This window comes from Lepidothrix coronata, unplaced genomic scaffold (genome assembly GCF_001604755.1).
Source record: "Lepidothrix coronata isolate B3197 unplaced genomic scaffold, Lepidothrix_coronata-1.0 Scaffold366, whole genome shotgun sequence".
Lineage (NCBI taxonomy): Eukaryota > Metazoa > Chordata > Aves > Passeriformes > Pipridae > Lepidothrix > Lepidothrix coronata.
In genome coordinates this window covers 116,045-137,650 of record NW_016690546.1, presented here as the reverse complement: position 1 = coordinate 137,650, position 21,606 = coordinate 116,045, and the positions used below count along the sequence as shown (strand labels likewise).

The window sequence follows — 21,606 nt, the reverse complement described above, 5'->3', positions numbered from 1 at the left end:
TTTCCTCATAGAACTGCTCTATCCCCCTAATCCCTTTGGCAGGGGGTGGAACTGGGTGGGTTTAACGTACCTTCCCACCCAAACCATTCCATGGCTCCACTGTGATTTGTCAGTGTCCTAATTTGTGAAGGACTCTGAGAAGGTTCTTGTTGGAAGCTGGTGACGCTTTAGGAGGCAGGAGAAACAAAACTAGAGGAAGGGTGGCTCGGATCCCACCAGAGAGGTGAATTTGCAGCCAGGATGAAGGAAGCCTTAGGAGCCAGCGTGTCCCAGCAGTTCCCTGTCCCTAATGCTGCTCTGGGTTTCTCCCCAGGAAAGAAGAGGCCTTGCCCTGCGCCGAAGCCACGTTGAACGGCCCCGCTTGATGCCGCCGCTGCCACGGGACGTGTGTGACCCAGGCCAGGCTGCTCCTGGTGATGCAATTTGTCAATTCTTATTATTTTTTTTTCCATTTTAATTTTATTTTTTAATAAATGCTGCATTGATGAGAGCGAGCTGGCATTGAGGACCAGACACGCAGTTCCAACACCAACAGTCTGTCCGGAGAGACACTTTGCATTGTCCAAATGTAGCATTGAGCAGTTTAGTCCTCACAGGAATGACGGGCTCTTCCCAAGCAAAGCCTTCTGCCTGATTTGAGTTGTCCCCTTTCCCCGTCTCCCTCGTTTTTGTTTTGTATTTGGGGTTCAAGTCCTACTTTCCGAGTGTTATTGCACACAGTATTCAGCTTCTCTTGGGAAAGGTAGCAGGTCTAACGCCGGGACGGGGACAGTGCACAAGAGTCCCGCAGTCGTGTGACCAAAGTTCCTGATGGAGCTGTCCTCGGGCAGCCTTTGCACCGCTTTTGTATAGCAATAAAGCCTTATCAGAAACATTTCATAGGAGGAGAAATGCAAACACTTCCACGGGACGGAGCAGGGAGGGCTTGGAGGTGCAGGTTTGGGGTGGGAGGGAAGGCCGTGGTGTCCCGAGCCAGAGGCCAAGGGGTGATGTGCTGTGAGGTGTCTCTGCATTCCAGGGGTGGCTCCCTGCTCTCCCATGGAGACTGGTGGTTCAGAGCAGCGTTGGGGCTGGGGCAGCACTTGGCCTCTCCTGTCCGAGCCCGGCCAATGTCCCTGCTGGGTGTGGTCCAGGTGTGTCCGGGGAGAGGACACTGCCCATGGCTCTGCTGCCCAGCAGGACCCAGAGCACACAGAGGTGACCAGGGCTTTGGTGGCTTTTTGGAGACTTAATGTATTTTCAAATGATTATGGAAATCCTTTTTCTGTTTGTTTTGTTCTGTTTTTAAAGTTTTTTAATGGATGCAGGAACAGCAACACTTTTGCACTTTGTACCTTGTGACAACATTGGAGAGGGACACGGCCCCTCCCAGCTCCGGGTGGGCACCCCTGGTGTCCTTGCCCAGAGAGGGCCTTGGGGGTCACACCGTGGGGGGAGAGCAGGGCCAGGTGAGGGGCAGCCCCTGGAGCTGGGACACGGGATCTGTCCGGCCTGGAGCCCCTGCTCCCGGGAGGGTGTGCTGGTGGCACCGCTGGGCTGTTGGGACACAGGTGACACAGGTGAGGGTGTGGGGTCACCTGGTCTGGGGGCTCCTCTGCCCCCCAGCTGGACCCGCCGCTGTGCTGGAACCCACCTGGCAGGTGTCCAGAGCCTCCTTAGCGATCCAAGGCCTGGAAAATCATTCCCCTGGGAGAGAGCTCATGGAGCTTGACACAGAGGGAGCCGAGTAGCTGCTGTCAGGGAGATTCTCACCCGAGCATGGGGAGGGGCTTTGCCCTGGGGTGTGAAAGTTCCGAGCACAGCTCCGAGCACGGGCGACTCCAGCCCTGGGGCTTCCTCAGGACCCCTTTGTTTTTGCTGTGATGTCTGTGGTGCTCGTGGAACGTCCTTCCCTGTGGTAACGTGTGTGGAGGGGGAGTGAGGAGCACGAGGTGTTCCCACAGTTCCGGTCGGGGTGTCCGGCCGGGTCGGTGTCCGGCGGCGCCGTTCCTGCGGCACTGGCTCATCCCTGTGTGCCCCAACGCTGTTCAGCTCTGCTCTGGGGGAAAACGGGGGTTTGCCTTGCTGGAATCCCGGGAAATGGGGGGTGCTGGAGGGTCCCGGGGGCTGTGCTGGGGCTGTGCTGGGGCTGTGGGCCACTCGTGTGCTGCTGGCAGGGCTGGGGATTCTCCAGCTGCAATTCCTCGGGAAGCAGGTGCTGCCGTGGTCTTTCTGGAAGTCTTCGCTCACTCCTTGTAATTTAAAAGAAATAATTTCAAGTTACGTTGCACTGGGGAGGGGAAAATCTCACGCTGTGCTTTGTTCCACTGCTTGGTGTGCGGGGATCGATCCCACCCTGAGCCAGGGCTGTCACAAGTGCTGAGCGGGTTTGGGTTCCTGGCTGGAGACACATTCAAGTCTTAATTTTCCAAGGATTGGTGCTAGAGTTCTGCTGAAAATCAGGGTCTCTCCGGGCATTCTTGCAGCCCCCAGAACTGATCTGTGAGAGCTGAGGGATCATTTGTCTGTTGGACACCACGGCTGGGCTCCGGGCCCGGGGAGGCCACGGGGCTCCTCCAGCCTCTTCTTGTTGGTTCCACCGTGACCAATTATGAGCAGATCCATTTGGGATCAGGAGCTGAGGGGGAAATGTCCATAGCAGGCACAGTTTGCTCATCCTTCTGGCTTCGATCTGTTTTCATCCCCCTCCTGAGTCAGAGAAATGATCTTTGCGTTGGGTCGTGTCCCAGTCGGGGCTCACCCGAGTCACCAGTCGGGGTCACCATCAGCTCCCCCCGCCTGGGGTGCTCGGAATGCTGTGGTTTGGGAGCAGCAATTCCCCCTGGACAGGGACACAGGGCTGCTGGCAGCAATAACCCCTGGGATGGCTCCGAGAGGACGTGTCTGTCTGTGCCTTTCGCTGCAGATTCCGAGCTTGGCATTCCTCAGCTCTTGCTTCGAGTCTCTGAACGCCAGGGAGAGCTTTAATAACGATATCCTTGGGCATGTCCTGTGAGCAGCTCCAAGCACAGGTTGGGCACCGGGGGACTCGTTCTCTTGGTGGATTAGTTTGATTGCCTGTGCCCAGTCTGTGCTCGGGTGTGTCACCGGTGGTTGGTCAGAGCTGTAGAGATGCACGAGCTCCGTGGCTTTGGTGCCGCTGGATGATCCCTCCTCGTTTGGGACTGGAGCTCAGAATTACCTCATCACTCCCTGGGACTGTCCTTCCCACCAGCCACGAGGTGATCCTGATCCACAAAACATTCCTCCTGCTTGGTGTGTCGGGGTTTGCAGTTCGGAACAGATCCAGAGTCGGGGGGTTCCTTACCTGGCTCCGCTGATTTTGTAGGTAAACCAGGAAAAAATGTCCTTCTGAGTCTGAGCTTCCCATCTCCTGGGGCTGGAGCAGGATCTGTTGGCTGTGAAAATGGATTTCCTGACTCCACCTGTCCATTTAAGCCCCTGGGCTCGCTCAGCTCCGTGTCCAAAGCAATGAGGACTCGGCCCAGGTTCTGCTCAGCGCTGTCCCTCCTCCCTCTGTGCAGAGATTGGAATCTGTCCATATCCACAGGGTGTCTGTCCTGGTAGGACTGACCTGTCTGCAGGTCCGTGTTTGTGTTCTTCCATGGATATTTGTGCACACGCAGGGGGATGTTGGGAGAAACCTGGGCAAGGAGCCCCTGGGAGCCCAGCGAGCCGGACTGTGATCCTGGGCAGCTCCAGGAGCACCAGCAAACCATCCCAGGGGAACCAGCACGGCCACCTCACTGGGGGAGGGCACGACTGGCTCCTAAAGCCCCCCAGTTTGGCCCGTTCCTGGATCACAGCACGTTTGTCTCTGGTTGGGCTGTGGGAAAGGGGCTCCTCGGGTGATGGGAGATGGGATCCATGGAAAACACTGTGGGAAAGGGGCTCCTCGGGTGACGGGAGATGGGATCCATGGATAGCACGGCCTTGGGAGCGCTGCCATCCATCGGCACAGCAGGGGCCTCTCCAGGGGTCCCAGCTCCCGTGGGCAGTCCCTGGGGGTGGAGTGGGGAAGGGGAGCACGGCTGGAACCCCTGTGAGCAGAGGTGTGGGGAGAGTGGAGCTGTGGAGACGTGATCCCACAGCGGATAAAGCTGGAGTTTCACCCATCTTCTGACAACATTTTCCCCCCAAAAAGTGGATTTCCTGCTTCTCTTGAGCTGTAACAGTCATGGCAGGCAAAATCCCAGGTGTTTGTTTGGATACTGTGTCCTCAGCAAAGCCTGACAGAACTTTTGTGACTGTCCCAAGGCTTTGCTGCCCTTGGGATGAAACCCAAGGTTTCATCCCAAGGTTTCATCAAGGACATCTCCTTGGAGAGCTGCAGGTGGGCAGCAGAATGGAAACCCATAGTGCACAGATTAAAAAAATGACAAAAAATGACTTAAAAAAAAAAAAAATCCCCCAAAAAGCTGAGTGTTGCCCTCAGCATCTGTTCCAGAAGGGTCAGACATCCCACTGCCAGGGCAGGCTTGGGGCACCGGCTGGGGGAAGGTGAAGGGACATTCCCAAAGAACATATCTGAAGGAAATACAATTCCAGTGGCTTTTTTGTTCTCCAGTGGCATCCCAGAACCATTTCCCCCCCGATTAGCCAGTGAGCTGTAATTACAACCCTGGTTTCTCAGTGGCATCACTGGGAGCACGGCCCCGTGCCGGTCACTCCGCGGTTACACCACGTTGTGGCTCCGTCGTGCTCCAGCCTGGGCTTGGTCCCTGCAGCCACCAGGTGCCTTCCTGTCCCTCCTGCCCAGCCCAGGGCGGGAGCTCTGCCAGGGCTGCCTGAGGTGACATCTCTGCACTGAACCGTCTCCTGGGGGACTTCACCACCGTGTGCTCATCCGGTGGGATCTGTGCCGATCCAAGAGCCCCCTTTCCTCAGTGGTTCAGTTCCCCTGGCCCAGTGAACTCTGGGGGGTGGCAGAGCCCCAGTTCCTGCCCAGAGGGCTGTGGAAGAGGTGCCCAGTCCCTTGGGTGCTCCCAAGGCAGCCTCAGCCCTCACATGCTCTTTGCCAAGCCCAGCTTTAAAATAAAACCTTCTCAGCTGCTTCTCCCGGAGGGAAAGTTCAGTTCCTGCCTCCCCTCCCAGCCCTGGGTGCCCAGGGAGAGCCCTGGGCAAGGGGAGGCTCTGAGGGGGCGTGTGGGGGCTGCAACTCCATGATTTGGGAGCGTGGCTGTTGGGAATTCTGTGCTTTGGACACCCCAGGCCAGGAAAACCCACCCAAACAGGAGAGTCTTTGTGTGCTTTGGACACCACAGGCCCCCAAACCCAACCAGCCAAGGGGGGGATGCCCCTGGTTCTGAGGAGACCTTGTAGTGTCTGTTCATAGGGTGAGGGGCTCCATGGAATGAAAACCCCCAAATCTGATGCGCAGGAAAGAGCTGAGGGGCTGGGGAGCTGTGCCAGGGAGTATCCAGGGTGTATCCAGGGTGTATCCAGGGTGTATCTGGGATGTATCCAGGGTGTATCCGGGGCATATCAGGGGTGTATTGGGGGTGTACCCGTCTTGCTGATGTTGAGTCTCTTGGGGACTTGCTGTGAACTGGTTTAGGCTGGGGCTCCTTGGGTTGGTGCTGCCCCCAGAGAACTCCCGTGGCCTCGTCGCCGCCGCACACGCCGGGGCTGGAGCTGTTCCTGCACTTCCAGAGGGCACTTCCCATCCCTGCTGGCTCCTGGCTCCGTGACATGTCCTGCCCCTCTCGCTCTTCTCCTCCTGACCTGGTTGTTTCCCTCCTCAGGGCAAAAGGACTGTGCCACCCTGGAACCCAGGCTGTGCTGGGCTTTAGGACTGAGTCTGGTTTTCCAGAGCAGCCTGGGCAGGGAAGAGCTGGAGGCTCCTCGGAAGCCTTTGGCCTTGGAGGCTGTCGGGTGTGTTGGTGTTGGGAGCAGTCGTGTGTATCCCTGAAAAGCCTGGATTTAGGTGTTTGTTTGGGACTGCTCTGCCCTTGGGGCGGTGTCGGGTGGAGCCGTTCCCTTTGCTGAGCCTGGGTTTGGGTTGGTGGTGCTTTGCAGGTGTGATGGACCCGTCACAACTCTTCCCTTTGGGATCAGAGCACTCCAGAATGGGAGCTCGGGGAGGGTCCTGTGTCTGCTGTCCCAGGGCAGCACGTGAGAGCTCCATGTGCTGGGAACGGGGACTCCAACCTCTGTCCATGGGCTGGGAGGGACTTTGTGCCGGGATTTTTTAGTGCTCTGTGTTAGTAAGTGTTGTCTCGGCAGGTTTGGGGTTGTGGACAGAAGGTACCAACTGGGGGGTTCTCCATCCAAGCAAGAAACAGGTTTTGAGCAAAAAAGGGTCCCAAACTCGAGAGCATCCCAAACTTGAGAACATCCCAAACACGGGAATAACCCAAACTCAAAAACATCCCAAACTCAAGAAAAAAACAAACCTGAGAAATACCCAAATCCAGCAACATCCCACACTCAAGACCATCCCAAACTTGAGAACATCCCAGACCCGAGAACATCCCAAACTTGAGATCATCCTAAACCTTAGAACAACCCAAACTCTGGAATAACCCAAACTCAGGACCATCCCAAACTTGAGACCATCCCAAATTCGAGACCATCCCAAGCTCAGGATCCTCCCAAACTTGAAAACAACCCAAACTGAAGACCATCCCAGCCCCAGGTGTAGCTCATCCCACCTCAGAGGAGCTGTTGACCACGAGCTCCCGTTTCCCAGGGGAGGCATTCCCGGCTCCAGAGGCGGTGCCGGATCCCAGGCTCCGGAGTCGGGCTCTCTGAGCACACTGTGCCATTCCTGGGAAATCTGAGGGCAGCTCGGGGAGAAGTTTGAAGTTGTGGTTTCGCCTCTGCAGGGCAAGATCCAAACCCCAAACCCCTGTGGTTGGGGGAGCGGCACGTTCCGGCCCCGGAATTCTGCAGGATTAATTAATAATTCCAGGTGTCAGTTAATTAGTGACGTGTGGCAGGTGGCACAAATGGGGACCTCGGGGTTGGACCATCTCTGGTGTTCAGTTCAGTGAAAGTTTAAGATTCTTTGGAAGATGGGTTGGATCAACTCTGGCTTTGGGGTGAGAAGGAGGTTTCTGATCCCGGCTTCCCTCCGTGATTGCTGCTGGTGGGAATTCCCGGCAAACCCACTTTTCCACCACATTTATGGCTGAACTTTGTGACAGATGCACAGAAAATGAAACAATTTGGCTCCTCCATGTTGGCTTTTCTCATCCAAACCTCACTTACCTCATCCCTGGAAGGGCTTTGTGGTGACCTCCTGCTTGGATTTGTACAGGAATTCCCTGTATTTCCGGGGGCTGTCCCCCCTCCCAGCAGCAGTGGGACAGTGGGACATTCCCCTGTGTAAAGTGTATTTTTGTATCTGATGCTGATGGGGAGGGAGGGATGTTCTTCCCTCCCTGGCGTTGGGGCTTTTCTAGAGGGCAGATCCTTCCCCTTCTATTTTTGATTCCCTCAGATTCCTTGGACAAGATGTAAACTATGAAAAAAAAATCTTTTATCCTGTAATTTTGATGCTCAGAGGTAGTTTTGCAGAACTTTGTAGGAATTCTAGGAATGCAGTAGAGATTCCCCTGCTGGTGGTGGGTTTGGAGCGAGCTCTGGGGTGTGTCCCGAGGGCCTCCCGTGTGTCCTGCCGTGGGCATGGCAGTTGTTCCTTGTTCCTCACAGCTGTTCCATGGTCTTCACGGTCCTTCCGTGGTCCTGGCAGTCATTCCTTGATCCTTGCAGGCGTTCCATGGTCCTGGCAGTCGTTCTGTGCTCCTCCCCTTCTGTGGCAGTGACTTTGCACTGAGACTTCACCCCTTGCCCTGCTCCTCTCTCTCATCATCCCAAGAAGGTTCAAACTCCAAACAGTGACTCACTGGCCACAGCACATCTGGAAAAATGGCTTTGTGTGGAAAATCCCCCCTTTCCCCTTTCTCCTTTCCCCTTTCTCCTTTCCCCTTTCTCCTTTCCCCTTTTTCCCTTTTCCCTTTTCCCTTTTCCCTTTTCCCTTTTCCCTTTTCCCTTTTCCCTTTTCCCTTCCCTTCCCTTCCCTTCCCTTCCCGACCTCTATCCTGTTAATTTGCATGTAATTCCCATGTATTGCATCACATCCCTGCTATTCCCATGAGAAGTTCCAAGCTCCTCCCCTTTCTCTGGACCTGCTGTGGCTTTCCCAAGAAAAGGCATTTTGCTCCCTCGGACACCTCCAGCTCTGAGCCCTCGGAGCCCTGAGCTCTCCAGGGCACAGCACTGATCCAGGGGGAGTTCCAGTGTAATCCCAGGGCCTTGGATTTAGTCTGGAAGGAGCCATTGCTTCTCATTCCAGCTTGGAGCCAAGTCCTGTTCCATCCCCAGCTCACCAGGAGACAGGGAAGGGAACATCCTGCATCCAGCCCACGCTGTGCGGACAGTGACCATTCCCAAATATCCCACTGAGTGCCTTAAATCCATCCAGACCCCAGCAAAGGTATTTCTGTTCCCTCTTACACCTCTCAGCTGCTTATCCCTGTGTCCCAGTCAGTCCATCCCTGTTTCCCAGTCAGTCCATCCCTGTGTCCCAATCAGTCCATCCCTGGTGTCATCCCAGAGCCCCGGCTGCAATTCCAGCTCCCAGTGGAGCCAGACAGGACTTGGTCACTGGGAGCTGCCCCAGGGACCCCCAAGGATTCAGAAGGACCCCCAAGGCCCCTTCCCCTCCCTTGCTGGACTTGCCCTGGATTCGGGATGCAGGGATAATGTAGTGTCTGTGTCCTGCCATCAGCTCCAGATGGATCCCAGCTCCAACCTGGGCATCGGATCTGTCCGAGCGGGAGAGAAACTGGGCTTAAAAGCACCAAAAAAATGGATTATCCCTCTTTTTCTGCTTGAATAGAACTAATATTTAATACCAAATATTTTATTATTTAAGCTGTAATTTAAATTAAGACCTCCCTGGCCTGTAAATATTTTCCCCTTGTGGAATATAAATATTCCTCTGATGAATTTTGGGGTTTTTTTTTTTGCAATGAAAAATGATTTTCCAGCCCAAACAGTCCCAGAGAAATCCTTGAAGAGCTTTTGCCTCTTAAAATGGTTCATCCCTTCCGTTGCAGCCGATGCCAAGAGCAGAGAACACCGGGAATATTGTATGGAATTGGCACCCTCTGGCATCGGCCTGGTTTGGGTCAGGCTTTCCCCGGTCGGGGTCGGCATTTTCCTGGTTTGTGTTGGACCTTCCTTGGCGGGGGTCAGGATTCCCATGGCTGGGATCAGCCTTTCCCTGGCTGGGCTCACAGGAGGCACACAGGGAAGGACTCCTGGTGCTGGAGCTGGGTGGGTGCTGCCGGATTCCGGAGCATCCCGGTGCTGCACGTGGATTTATGGCCAATTTCTGAACAAGACCCCACCCCCCACACCACTCGTAGCCATTTTCCCAGCATCCATGGGAGTGACAGCCTTTCCCAGGGCTTCCCCATTTGGCTGAGTCCAACGGGACTCCGGGGTTGGACCGTGAGATGGACAAGGAGAGACCTTGGGATTGAAAGCATCCTTGGGATTCCAGGGAGGAAAATGGTTTCTTCCTCCAGCAGGAGCATCCCAGGGGTGAGGGATCTGTGGGAAGAGGGCTGGGATACTGTTGGGACACTGCTGGGACAGGTAGGACATCCCAGGGGTGAGGGATCCATGGGAAGAGGGCTGGGATTCTGCTGGGATCCTGCTGGGACAGGCAGGAGCATCCCGAGGGCAAGGGGTGGTGGCTCCGAGCGCGTCCCGGCTCCTCCTTCCCTCCCTCCGCCCCTCCCCGGCTGTTGCTGTAAATAGGGACTATTTATATAAATATATTCCAGAGGTTTCTAAAGGCCCCCGAATCCTGTTTTCCTCAGAGCTTTTGGCTTTGCCGAGAACTCCTCGAGCAGGAGATTTGCACCTTCCAAGGGCGTCGGTACAAACGAGCCCAGTCCGACCCACCGCAGGTACTGGGCGGGGCCGGGAATTCCGGGGGAATTCCAGGGGGCCGAGGGCTGACAATGGAACGACTCGTTCCCTTTTTACCCCGTTCCCGTTCTCCCCGGCCGGAGCAGCCCCAGGGTGTCCCTGGCGCTGGCCTCGGGCTCACGGAGCAGGTCGTGGATTTTCCCTTTTGTTCCTTGTCTCTGTCTTTGCCTTTCGTGTCCGACCCGGGAGCGGCGGCGGTTGGGAGGAGTTTGGGTGGAAAGGCCAAGTTTTATGGACATTTTTCTGGATCTGATGTTTTCCAAACCTTTTCTTTATCCCACGCCAAGTCCTGGCACGGGATCTGCTCCAGGCGGTCGTGGAGTGGGTGATATCCATGATATCCGTGATCACCCCCCCAGTCTCCAGGGCTCCGGGGGGGCTGTACAGGGGGAATCTGCTCCGAGGAATCCCCACAAATCCCTCCGTAGGCTCCTCACCCGCCCACGGACACGGGGGAATATTCCACATTCGTTGCTGTTCAGTTGGAGCTGCTGGAGTGGCGTCTCCAGGGCTTTCCATCCCTCCCAGGGGTTTGTTGGGCTCCGGGTCAGTGGGAACGTTCGACTCTTTGACTGTTAAGCACAAACCAGGGGTTGAGGGCCCATCCCCCGGGAAAACCCTCCGGCTGAGGGACCTGAAATTCCCGTTCAAACTAAAAATGAACCAAAACTGGTGGGGTTTTAAGTTGTTCCTGGTTTCTGGGAGAGCTGGAGGCTCTGGGAACACAGGGGGGCCTGGGAGCTGCCAGGGCCATCCAGGCAGCTCCAGAGGGAGCAGATTCCATCCGGGATGGTCCGTGGCCATCCCTCAGTTCTTGGCCTTGGCTCTTTGGGATAAGCCCTTGGGAATGGCCCCCTCTGCCGTCCCCGTGTCCCAGCCGAGGCAGAGCTAATTCCAGGCTGTGGGATGTGAGGTGGAGCCTTTCCTGAGGACTGGAGGCCCCATAAATCCAGCAATCCCAGCAGGGGAAGGCGCTGCCGCCGTGGGGATGGGGATCCGTGGATTTGGGAATGTTGCAGTGGTGGTACCGGGCCCAGGTTTCCAGCGTCGCTCCGCAGCTCCTTTTCCCGCTCTTCCCAAAATCCCGTCGTGGTGTCCGGACTTTCCCTGGAAATCTGCCCGGCGGGGCTGTCCCGAGGGAGGGGTTTTCCTGGTGGGAAGAGCGAGTCGGGGGCACTCGATGCCTTTCCCGCCGTGCCGGGCCCAAGCTCTGTAAAGCAATAAAACCACGGAGCGGCCCCGAGGGAGGGAAATCCCGGGAGCTGATCCCGAATCCCGGGAGCTGATCCCGGGAGCTGATCCCGGCCTGCTCCAGGCGGCCTCTCCAGGGGGAAGGGGCAGCACAGGGGGTGCCCCCGGGGGTCCTTAATTAGTGCAATGACGTGGGGGAGCCTTTTCTCATGATGCCAACTGCCCTTAAATGTTGAATCCGGGTCTTTGTAAGCAATGTCTGTGTATTATGTGTATATATGAGGGACAAATTTTAAATTACTGCCTTTTGCCCTGTTTATTTTTCTGAGTAATTCCAGATGTACTTTAGTCTCTCTACTGTCAAAACTTTTATATTGTAAATCTGATGCTGGTGGCTTTTTGGTTATTTTGGTTTTTGGTTTGGATTTTTTTTTTGGTGGGTTTTTTTTCGGTTTGGTTTTTTTTTTTTTTTTTTTTGTAAAAAAGCAACGAAAAAAGACAAGAAAAAAAAAGAAAAAGGAAAAACAACAAAAAAAAGTCTGCATCTCTCTATGTTGTCAGTTTTAGGCTGTAAATTCCAACTATCAATAAAAGCTCAAAATTCACGTGCCAGTGGTGGGTTCCTCGTCCTGCAGGACACGCCGGCAGAGCTGGGATGGATTTGGGGCATCCCAGCTCCTGGAGAAGGTACAAAGGCACAGGGGCTGAGGTGACCCTGCTGCTGCCCTGGAGCACCACGGAGCACATCCACAGGGCTCCTAAATCCCCCCGGGGTGGGGACTCCCCCCTGCCCTGGGCAGCTGTGCCGGGGCTGGACAGCCCTTTCCAGAAGGAATTTCCCCAGTGCCCAACCTGAATTTCTCCTCTTTTCCTGGAGGTGATTCTGCTGCAGGTCCTGAGCCCAGGCAGGGACCCAGCACAGCTGAGCCTTGGTGACACCGACAGGGGCTCCTCAGCCCAGTCCCTCAGAGAGGGGCAAATCCCAGGATCCCTGAGGTTGGAAGAGCCCTCCCAGCCCATGGATCCCCCCTGGGCCCCATCCCCACCTTGTCCCCCAGCCCAGAGCACTGAGTGCCACGGCCAGGCCTTCCTGGGACACCTCCAGGGCTGGGCACTCCAAACCTCCCTGGGCAGCCCCTGCCAAGGCCTCCCCACCCTTTCCAGCAACAAATTCCTCCTCAGCCCCAACCTGACCCTCCCCTGGCCCAGCCTGAGGCCGTTTCCCCTTGGCCTGTCCCTTGTTCCCTGGCAGCAGAGCCCGACCCCCCCCGGCTCCCCCCTCCTGGCAGGTCTGATGGGTGGCAGGAGGGACAGAGCAGATCCAGCACAGGACAAAGGTCTGTCCGTGTGTCCAGTGCTGTGCCAGGATCCCTCCCTGAGCTCTGTCCCAGGACACAGGACAGTGAATCCCGAGGGCCGGAGCTCAGCCTGGATCCAGTGCCTGCCGTGGTGTTTTCCCAGTTCCGGAGGCTCAGAGGGACAAAAGGGCGTCTGTCATATTAATTTTTTTATTAAATTCCGTTAGTTTTCTCTTTATAGAATAACCTTTTCCTCTAGGCACAAATACAATACAAGGACTCTGCATGTTTGACACAATGTACAGAAACTTCAATAATCTACAACTGCTCAGGTAAGTTACAAACCTCCGTGTTACACCTGCACAGCCGGGCGGGGGCAGTGAACGGGGACTGTACAAGGGGCTCTGCACGGGGAAAGGGGCTTTAAAAACAACACGGGGGGTGGGGGGGCAGTCTGGGGGCGCCGGGGGGGTCCGGGGGGCAGCGGGGCCAGAGAGACCACACGGTGCCGGGTCGGGCTCCCCCCACGGCCCCTGGGCTGGGGCTGAACCCCCCAGTTCACACCAGTGCGGGGGGGCTGCAGGAGCAGGGTCTGTACCGAGGGTCCCCCTCACTGACACGGCAGCAAGCGGGGAGGGGTGAGGGGGGACACGGACCTGCCCTCCGGGGGGCCGGGGGCTCCAGCCAAGCCCCCCAGGCAGAGCACAGAGGGGGGAACATGGGGGGCTTCGGGGCAAGGGACAGCCCTGGGGTGGGGGGAGAAGAGCTCAGCGTGTGTGGTGCCCTCCTGGTGCTGCCCCCCCTTCACACAGGGGGTTCTGGGGGGTGACCTGTGCAAAGAGACCAGGTGGCACCTGCAGGGCCACTGTCCCGGCCTGTGCCAGCCCCGTCATCGCCACCGCCCGGAGGGGACCCTCACCCTGGGGAGGGGGCTGGGCTGGTCCCCCCCGGCACGAGGGGTCAGAGGGGCACCCAGGAGGCTCCAGCGTTTGGCACCTCCCACAGGGAACGTGCCCCCCCCGGGACAGCCGGTCTGGCCGTGGAGGTAGAGACTGTCCCAGCCAGCACAGGGACCCCGGCACAGCCCGAGGGGGCTCCAGCCACGGCCACGGCCACGGCCACGTCCCCTCCGGGACACGGCGCCTGCAGCATCCCAGCATTCCCGATCCTGTGTGGGAGCGCGGGGGCTCCGGGGCTGGGACACAGGACGTCCCAGGGCTCCGCTGTGTCCCCTCCGCCATCCCCTGCGCTGCACATCCCCGGGGACGGGAGCGGAGCCCAGGACACGCTCCCGGTGGGAGGAGCAGGGCAGGTTCCGGGGGGCTCTGGCAGGACATGCAAGTGGTGGCAGGATGAGGGGCAGCTCCTGCTCCTCCAGCAGTGGGGGGTGGGGGCGCGGGGCCAGGACCCCCCTGCCCAGGGCGCGGGATGGGGCTCGGGCACACGGAGGACACGGAGTCACGACAGGGCTCAGACAGGGCCGGGCGGGGCCGGGTCCCCCCGCCCGCTCCAACGCGAGGGATGCCTTAGGAATCCCTCCCTGCGCCGTCCTACCCCCGGGAAACGGCCCCGCCCTGCCCGGGGCGGGCGGGAGGAAGGCCATCCCCTCCTCTCCTCAGTCCCAGGCTCAGGCAGAGCCTGGCGCTGCCTCTGCTCCCGGCTCGGGGCCGGCAGCCGTGCCTGGAATTGCGGCTCCGCGGGGCCGCTCACGCGTCCGACAGGCAGCTCTGGATGCGGTCGATCCACTGCTGGGCCAACTGCACGTCCTGGGCGCAGAAATTGTAAACTCGTTTTGTCGTCTTCAGCTGCGGGACGGGAGGGGGAGGGGGTGAGCGGGGCCGGGAGCTGAGCCAGGCGGGGCCCCTCAGCCCGCTCTGCCCTCCCACCATCCCGGGGCACGGCCTGGGCAACCTCCCCTGGGATCCGCTCCCTGCCTGTGGCCTCAGGGGCCCAGTTAAGCTCAGCCTGGGTTATTCAGCTCCACTTGAGCAGTGATGCTGCTCTCAGCCACTCCCACTGACCACAGCCCTATTCCCACCTGATTTTCTCATCCCCACCACCTTCCTGATGGCACCACAGCCGGAGCCTGGAGTGTCCGGTGGGGCCGTGGCTGCCCAGCGTCCCCCAGGGCACACTCACATCAAAGAAGGCTTTCTCATCCACTGTCTTGGGGGCCCCCATGGTGGGGGTCCCCGGGGTGATGGACTCCACCTCGGCCAGGTCGATGACCCCTTTGCACTCCGTGTCCATCCGGCTGTCGTAGTACCGGAGCTGTGGGAGGGAGGATGCGCCTGTCAGGGTTTGGGATGGATGGGATGGATGGGATGGAGGGACAGGACAGACCCCGGGGCCCCCCCGCCCCCCAGTACCTGATGTTTGGTTTTATCCAGCACGAACCAGCGAGGCTTCCACGGCTTCATGAAGGCGCCTTTCTTGTACAGGGAGCCCTCGTAGGACCTGTGGGTGGGAAGGAGCACCGGGAACAGGGATCAGGGACGGGAACCCACGGAGGGCCGTGCCCTGCAGCACTTCACCCCCCAGGGAGGGGTCCCCCCAGCCCCCCGAGCCCCCCCTGCCTGTTCTCGCTCTCGGAGGTCTGGAACTGGCTGTAGAGGGTGGAGGTGCTGCGGCGCCCGCCCGGCTTCCCGCTGGACGGGGTGGAGGTGCTGCTGGTGTCGCTGTCCAGGCTGAGGTTGAGGGTGGAGCCCACCCCGCTCTCCTGCAGGTACACGCCCAGCGAGCGCCGGTGGTGGGACAGCCCCGAGGACATCAGGAGGGAGCTGGGGGTCTGCAACAGAGGGAACGGCGTGACGGGGAGGGGGCTGTGACCCCCGGGAGCCCCAGCGTGGGGCTGAGCACCAGCACTCAAACCAGCACCCAGAACAGCACCAGCACCCAGAACCAACACCAGCACTCAGAACCAGAACCCAGCACTGAGTACCCAGCACCGAGACCCCTCCCTGGCCCTGGAGTTGGGGAGCAAACAGCCCTTTGCTCAGGGCACTGTGGGTAAAGCCACTCCTGTTCTCCAGCCCATGCCAGAGCCCTGCCACAGCCCTGTCACACCCCCACCTACCCTGCTGCCCTCCTGCCGTGCCTCAGTTCTCTGCGACGCTTTCACCCCGTCCCACGTCTCCTTCCAGCGCTCCTGGACGTGCCCCAGCTCCGTCTTCAGGTTGTGCAGCTCCTGTGGGGGATTCGGGCATCAGCCCCGTTGGGGACAAGATTCCTGGCACCGCTGTCCCCATCCCGGGGACCCAACCGAGCCCAGCCCTGCCGGAGCCGTGTCCCTGTGTGTCCCTGTGTGTCCCTGTGTGTCCCCCCCCGTGTCCCCCCCGAGCCCTGACCTGCAGCAGCCTGGAGATGGCGTCGGGCTCCACACGGCTCCGGTTGTCGTAGCAGGGCCAGATGATCCTGCGCTTGCTCTGGGGGGCTCCGGTGTCCTGCCGGTCCGGCTCCTCCACGTGCTCCGGCTGCCCCTGCGTCAGCTCCCAGTCGTAGGAGGGGCCCTCGGACAGCGTCTCCTCCGTGTAGTAATCCCACACCTTCAGGTTGGAAATGTTGCTGTACGGCCTCAGCACCTGTGGAACGGGCAGGGTTGGGATCAGGAAGGACATTCCCGGCCAGGCTGAGGGGACAATGTGTCCACATGGAGATTTGGGGTGTCCAGCCTGGAGAAGAGAATGCTCAGGGAGAGCTGAGAGCCCCTTGCAGGGCCTAAAGGGGCTCCAGAGAGCTGGAGAGGGACTGGGGACAAGGCCTGGAGGGACAGGACACAGGGAATGGCTTCCCAGTGCCAGAGGGCAGGGAGAGATGGGATATTGGGAAGGAATCCTTCCCTGGGAGGGTGGGCAGGCCCTGGCCCAGGTTTCCCAGAGAAGCTGTGGCTGCCCCTGGATCCCTGGAAGTGTCCCAGGGCAGGTTGGAGCAACCTGGGCTGGTGGAAGGTGTCCCTGCCCATGGCAGGGGTGGCACTGGGTGGGCTTTAAGGTCCCTTCCCTGGTGGGCAAACACCAACTCCAGCCACTCTAGCAGGGAGGAGACCCCATCCAAGCCCCCCGGATGCCCCAGGAGAGGAGCTCTCACCTCCCCATCCTCGGGAGCGAACATGTAGTTGAAGAACACGGGAGTTTTCCTGTTGATCCGGTCGATGTAATCCCAGATGGATTTGTGGACCTGCTGGCTCTTCCTCTCGCCCTTCTCCTCATACAGGAGCCCTGGGGGGCACGGAGGGCAGAAGGGGTGTTATTTGGGGTGGGGGTCTGGCTGCCCCCCCCGTGGGCCCCCCACGGTGCCCTCACCCAGCTCGATCCGCTCGTAGTCCGAGTCCAGCAGGAATGTCCGGAATCGGTTGGAAATGTAGTGGTAGCTGAGGAACTTCAGGTAGTACTGGCTGAACTCGAACTCCATGGGGAACTGCAGGTGGATCTGTGGGGAGCGGCGAGGTGGGACCCCGGGACCCCAAAGCACACGGAGCTCTGGGCCCCTCCCACTGCCCCTGGAGCGCTCCCGACGTTCGGGGGTCCCGGTGGGTGCCTGGGGGCCCCGCTGGCACAGATCCCGGGGCTCACCTGGTGCACACAGTCCAGGAACTGCAGGAAGATGGGGGCGAAGCCGCTGCTCTGCCCCGCCAGGGTCTGGGCACCGCGGTGGCTGAAGCGGTGGCCGAAGGAAAGCCACTCCTTCTCCACCAGCAGCCGGAACCCCTCCAGCGTCCGGTAGTACCGGTCCGAGAGGAGCTGCACCAGTGACACCACCTGCGGGGACAGGGACAGGGACAGGGACAGGGGGCTCCAGGCACTGCTGGGGGGGCCCACGGCCACCTCGGGCCCTGGTGGGCTCTCACCTGCGTGGTGATGTCCCAGCCGTCCTCCAGACTGACCAGCACAGAGGAGCCCGTGTCCAGCAGCTCCACCACCAGCACCGAGATCTGCAGGATCTTGTGGATCTGCCAAGGGCAGGGCCAGGAGTTAGGAGGGCGCAGGGAACTCCTGTGCTGGGTGCTGGGGCACTGTCCCCTTCTCCCAAGCAAGGCCACGCTCGGGAGTCACACGGGGCCACAACCCCACACTTGGACATGGCAGTGGCAGCAGAGCCAGGAGACCCTCACTCCCCCCAGCAGCCAGAGTGGGACCCCTCCCACAGCTCACTCTGGGACCAGTCTCACCAGGCAGCTGCCACCCGGTGACCCCAGTCACTGCTGGCACTGCCTCGTCCCAGCCCCTCCAGGGAGGCGTTTCCTGGGGGTCCTGTCTGGGTTCCCCACCCAGCAGCTGCCCCGGACCTGAAGTGCCCACGTCCAGCACCACGGAGCAGAGCTCTGGATTGTTCCAGCCCTGTCCCTCACACCAAGCCGTGTCCCCCACTCCGTGTCCCAGGGGTGCTCTGGGCAGGGCACCGGGACCCCGCTCCTCGGGTGGCCGGGAGGGCAGAGCACAGGAGCCCACGGCCCCGGGCAAAGGGGGGGACAGGACCCAGGGCTGTGCGTGAGCCTGACCTGGGAGAGCCACTCCGACTCCTCCAGGGAGCGCAGGTAGGCCACGCTGGGGTCGCTGGAGGGGCAGCCGGGCACACAGGCCTTCATCAGCTTCTTGAAGCTGGCCTTGACCTGCCGCACGTCGAACACCTCGATGGGAACCACCTCCCAGTGCTGCAGCGGGTCCGGCTTCACCCCCTGGGGGAGCAGAGAGTCAGGATGTCCTGAGGGACACCCCCAGCAGAGCCACCACCACCCTCAGGATCACGGAACCGCTGAGGTTGGAAAAGCTCTCTGAGATCACCAACTCCAACCCTCCCCCAGCACTGCCAAGGCCACCACTGACCCACATCCCCAAGTGCCACATCCATACAGCTTGGAAATCCCTCCAGGGCTGGGGACTCCCCCTGCCCTGGGCAGCTGTGCCAGGGCTGGACAGCCCTTTCCAGAAGGAATTTTCCCCAACATCCAACCTGACCTTCCCCTGGCACAGCTTGAGGCCATTTCCTCTAATCCTGTTACTTGTTTTTTGAGAAAAGAGCTTGACTCCCCCCCCCTCGGCTCCCCCCTCCTGGCAGGGACTTGCAGAGCCAGAAGGTCCCCCCTGAGCCTCCTTTGCTCCAGGATGAGCCCCCCCAGCTCCCTCAGCCGCTCCTGCTGCTCCAGCCCCTTCCCAGCTCCGTTCCTTTCCCCAGCCCTGTTCCCCCGCGGGCCGTGCCGGGGGTGGGGTCACCTTCAGCTGGGACTTGTCGCCGATGATGTAGAGGGAGGCGCGGTGCTGCCGCAGGAAGGTGGTCTCGGCGGGGGTCCCGTTGTGCTGGGCCCCCAGCAGGTCCTTCCCGGCCAGGCGGGACCCGATCTCCACGTTCAGGGCGTAGCTGCTCATGCGGCCGCTGGCCCGGATGCTGCCCCACTTCCCTGCGGGAGCCACGGGACGGGTCGGGATGCGGGTCCGGGGGCTCACCCCCAGCCGGGGGGCCACAGGGCGAGCGGGGGGCCGAGTGCTGCGCCCCCCAGCCCAGCCCTGGGAGCACATGACGGGGACGTGCTGGGCACCAGGTTTGCTTTGGCTCCTGCTGCCTGCTGGGTGCTGCAGGAATTCCTGCCCGCTGGATTCGGAGCCTGACCCCGGCTGCTCCACGTCCCATCACTGGCATTGCCAAACCACGCTCTGGCATCGCTGGGACCCGCCCCTGCACCCCGACCGTGCCACCGGCACCCAGCCCTGGCACCGCACCCAGCCCTGGCACCGCACCCAGCCCTGGCACCGCCACCCGGCACCCGCAGCGGCACGAGGAGCCCAAAGCAAACCTGGCGAGGCTGCCCGGTACTTACCTGTGCCCGTGGCACGCTCGGAGCAGGCGTGGGGACTGAGGGGGGTTACTGGGGCATTAGTGGTGTGAGGGGTGGCAGTGGGGGGTCAGTGGGTCAGTGGGTGCCCGGGCAGGTCGGGCGGCCGCGCTTTCGTACCTCGGGGCGTCTCTCGGCCCTTCGGCGACGCGCACTTGGGGGTGGACAGGGTGATGACCCGGGCTCTGTGACCCAGCCCTGGGGGCACAGGACAAAGCGAGCTCAGCGAGGGACGGGGCGGAGCGATGGACAACGGGTGGGATGGAGGCGATGGCGCCGGGGGTGCGGCGGGTCCCTCCCCCCCTCCCTGCGGCCGCCCCGCGGAGCAGAAGCGGCTGCTCGGCTCGGGGAGCGTCTACTCTACGAGAGCTGCCCGGACCGGGGGTCTCGGCGAGGCCCCCCGAGGCAGCGACCCCCCACACGTCCTCACCTCCGCGGCTAAAAGTCCCAGGCCCTTCGTCCTTCCCTCCCATCACCTGCTTCATGAGCGATCCCAGCTTAGGCTGCTGCCTCTTGTCGGAGAAATCTGCAGCACCAAGAGAACGTCAGCTCCCGAGGGCCCTCCCGGCCTCCCCTCGGCTGCCCCGAGGGAGGGGAAGGGGCTCAGAGAAAGCGGCAGCAAGCGGAGCCCCCCGGAGCCCTGGGGCCGGGATGCAGAGCCCAGTGCGCGGGAAGCACCGTCCCCCCGAGCCAGGGAAGCACCGTCCCCCCGAGCCAGGGAAGCACCGCGCACCCGGAGCCAGGGAAGCACCGTCCACCCGGAGCCAGGGAAGCACCGTCCCCCCGAGCCAGGGAAGCACCGTCCCCCCGAGCCAGGGAAGCACCGCGCACCCGGAGCCAGGAGCCAGAGCCCAGCGTGTGGGAAACACCGTCCAGCTGGAGCCACGGCCAAGAGGCGCCTGGTGCGGCCGTGTGGGAGGGGGCTCGACCCGGCCCTGCCCCCCCGGGTGGGGGATCACCCTGTCCCAGCCCCTGCCCTGCCCCCCCAGCGCTGGCTGAGCCCCCTCCTCCGGGCACGTCCCCCCGCCGGGGGGCTTCGGAGGGGCTGTCGGCATGTCCTTTATCCTCCCCGCCTCAGGGACCCCCCAGCTTCCACCCCCCTTGAAGCGATGATGGGTGGAATGGCTGGGACGGGATGGAATGGCTGGGACAGGATGGAATGGTTGGGACAGGATGGAAAGGCTGGGACGGGATGGAATGGTTGGGACAGGATGGAAAGGCTGGGACAGGGCGGTGGGTGCTGGAGCAGGGCGGTGGGGGGAGCTCTGTCCTGCAGGGAAGGGCCGACTGGGAAGGGCTGACTGGTGGGGCATCAAGGTGTGCCCGCACTTACCGGGGGTCCCCGGACAGACCCCAGCCGTGTGCGTGGGGGGCACACGGTGCCGACATCCCGGCTGGAAGGGTCTGTCCCCGCCGGCCCCGGCGAGTGCCTGGATCCCAGCACAGGCTGGATCCCAGTGCTTGCAGCTCCAGGGACACCGGGGCTCCCAAATCCCTCAGGGCTCCCAGTGCCCAAAGCACCCATCCCCACCACCAGCCACAGAGTCCCAGCTGGAGTTTGGAGCTCCAGAGAGTGCACTGAGGGCTCCCAGTGCTCACAGATCCGGGGACATTGGGTCTCCCAAACTCCCTGGGGCTCTCAGTGCTCACAGGTCCACAGCCACTGTGTCTCCTGAAACCAGGGCTCCCAGTGTTCACCAGGTGTCCCAAAACCCAACCCCACCACCAGCCACGGGGATCCAGCTGGAGCTGGGAGCTCTGGAGAGGCTCTGCCGCCTCCTTGGATGCCAGAGCCTGGGAGAGCAGGTCACTTGGGATGTACAGCAGGACCCAGGGCTGGCAGGAGCCCACCTGCATCCCCCCACCCCTCTCCGTGCCCCCCTCCCTCACCTGTACTGCTCATGTGTGCCGAGGTGAACCCGCTGAGCGTGTTGCGCCCGCTGGCATCGGAATAGTGGGGCATGGAATTGATCACGGCCTGCAGGTACTTCTCCTGCTCCAGACTCGTGGAATCCGTCTGGGAGGGACCTGGATGGGGAGACCCCCGAGTGTGACCACCCCAGAGCCCGGGGGGGCCCCGCAGCCCCTGCGTTCCCGGGGCGGGGGGACGGGCACCTGCGGTCGGGGCGTTCTGGGACTTGAAGAGGCCGACGACGCCCTTGCCGTGGAGCCCCCCCGAGCGGAGCAGCACGGCCTTGGTGCGGGAGTTCCTCCAGCACACCACCGGGAAGCGGTTCTGGCGGTAGCAGCGGGAGATGCGCTGGATGGTGTTGTCCGGGATGCTCTGCGGCACGATGAGCAGCCCGGGGTAGCTGCGGGGCAGAGCGGGGCTCAGCGGGGTCC

At 60.9% G+C, this 21,606-nt stretch overlaps 2 protein-coding genes across 2 annotated transcripts in view; one reads left to right on the top strand and one right to left on the bottom strand.

Annotated features, from left to right (window-relative positions):
• The window catches only part of PPP6R2 (protein phosphatase 6 regulatory subunit 2), a 30,153-nt gene extending 29,640 nt beyond the window's left edge, over positions 1-513 (top strand). Inside the window, exon 22 of the mRNA XM_017838884.1 lies at positions 314-513. Within this exon, the coding sequence (XP_017694373.1) occupies positions 314-365 (52 nt within the window). The 3' untranslated portion in view covers positions 366-513. The remainder of the gene's footprint in view (positions 1-313) is intronic.
• Positions 514-12,592: 12,079 nt separating this feature from the next.
• SBF1 (SET binding factor 1) overlaps positions 12,593-21,606 on the bottom strand; it is a 63,482-nt gene continuing 54,468 nt past the window's right edge. The window contains exons 26-41 of the mRNA XM_017838880.1: positions 21,379-21,593; positions 21,154-21,291; positions 19,694-19,789; positions 19,384-19,461; positions 18,647-18,831; positions 17,935-18,111; positions 17,284-17,385; positions 17,009-17,194; positions 16,739-16,865; positions 16,524-16,654; positions 15,785-16,018; positions 15,514-15,624; positions 15,014-15,225; positions 14,807-14,894; positions 14,577-14,708; positions 12,593-14,242 (exon numbers count right to left, since the gene is read on the bottom strand). Coding sequence (XP_017694369.1) covers positions 14,144-14,242; positions 14,577-14,708; positions 14,807-14,894; positions 15,014-15,225; positions 15,514-15,624; positions 15,785-16,018; positions 16,524-16,654; positions 16,739-16,865; positions 17,009-17,194; positions 17,284-17,385; positions 17,935-18,111; positions 18,647-18,831; positions 19,384-19,461; positions 19,694-19,789; positions 21,154-21,291; positions 21,379-21,593 — 2,311 coding nt within the window. The 3' untranslated portion in view covers positions 12,593-14,143. The remainder of the gene's footprint in view (positions 14,243-14,576; positions 14,709-14,806; positions 14,895-15,013; positions 15,226-15,513; positions 15,625-15,784; positions 16,019-16,523; positions 16,655-16,738; positions 16,866-17,008; positions 17,195-17,283; positions 17,386-17,934; positions 18,112-18,646; positions 18,832-19,383; positions 19,462-19,693; positions 19,790-21,153; positions 21,292-21,378; positions 21,594-21,606) is intronic.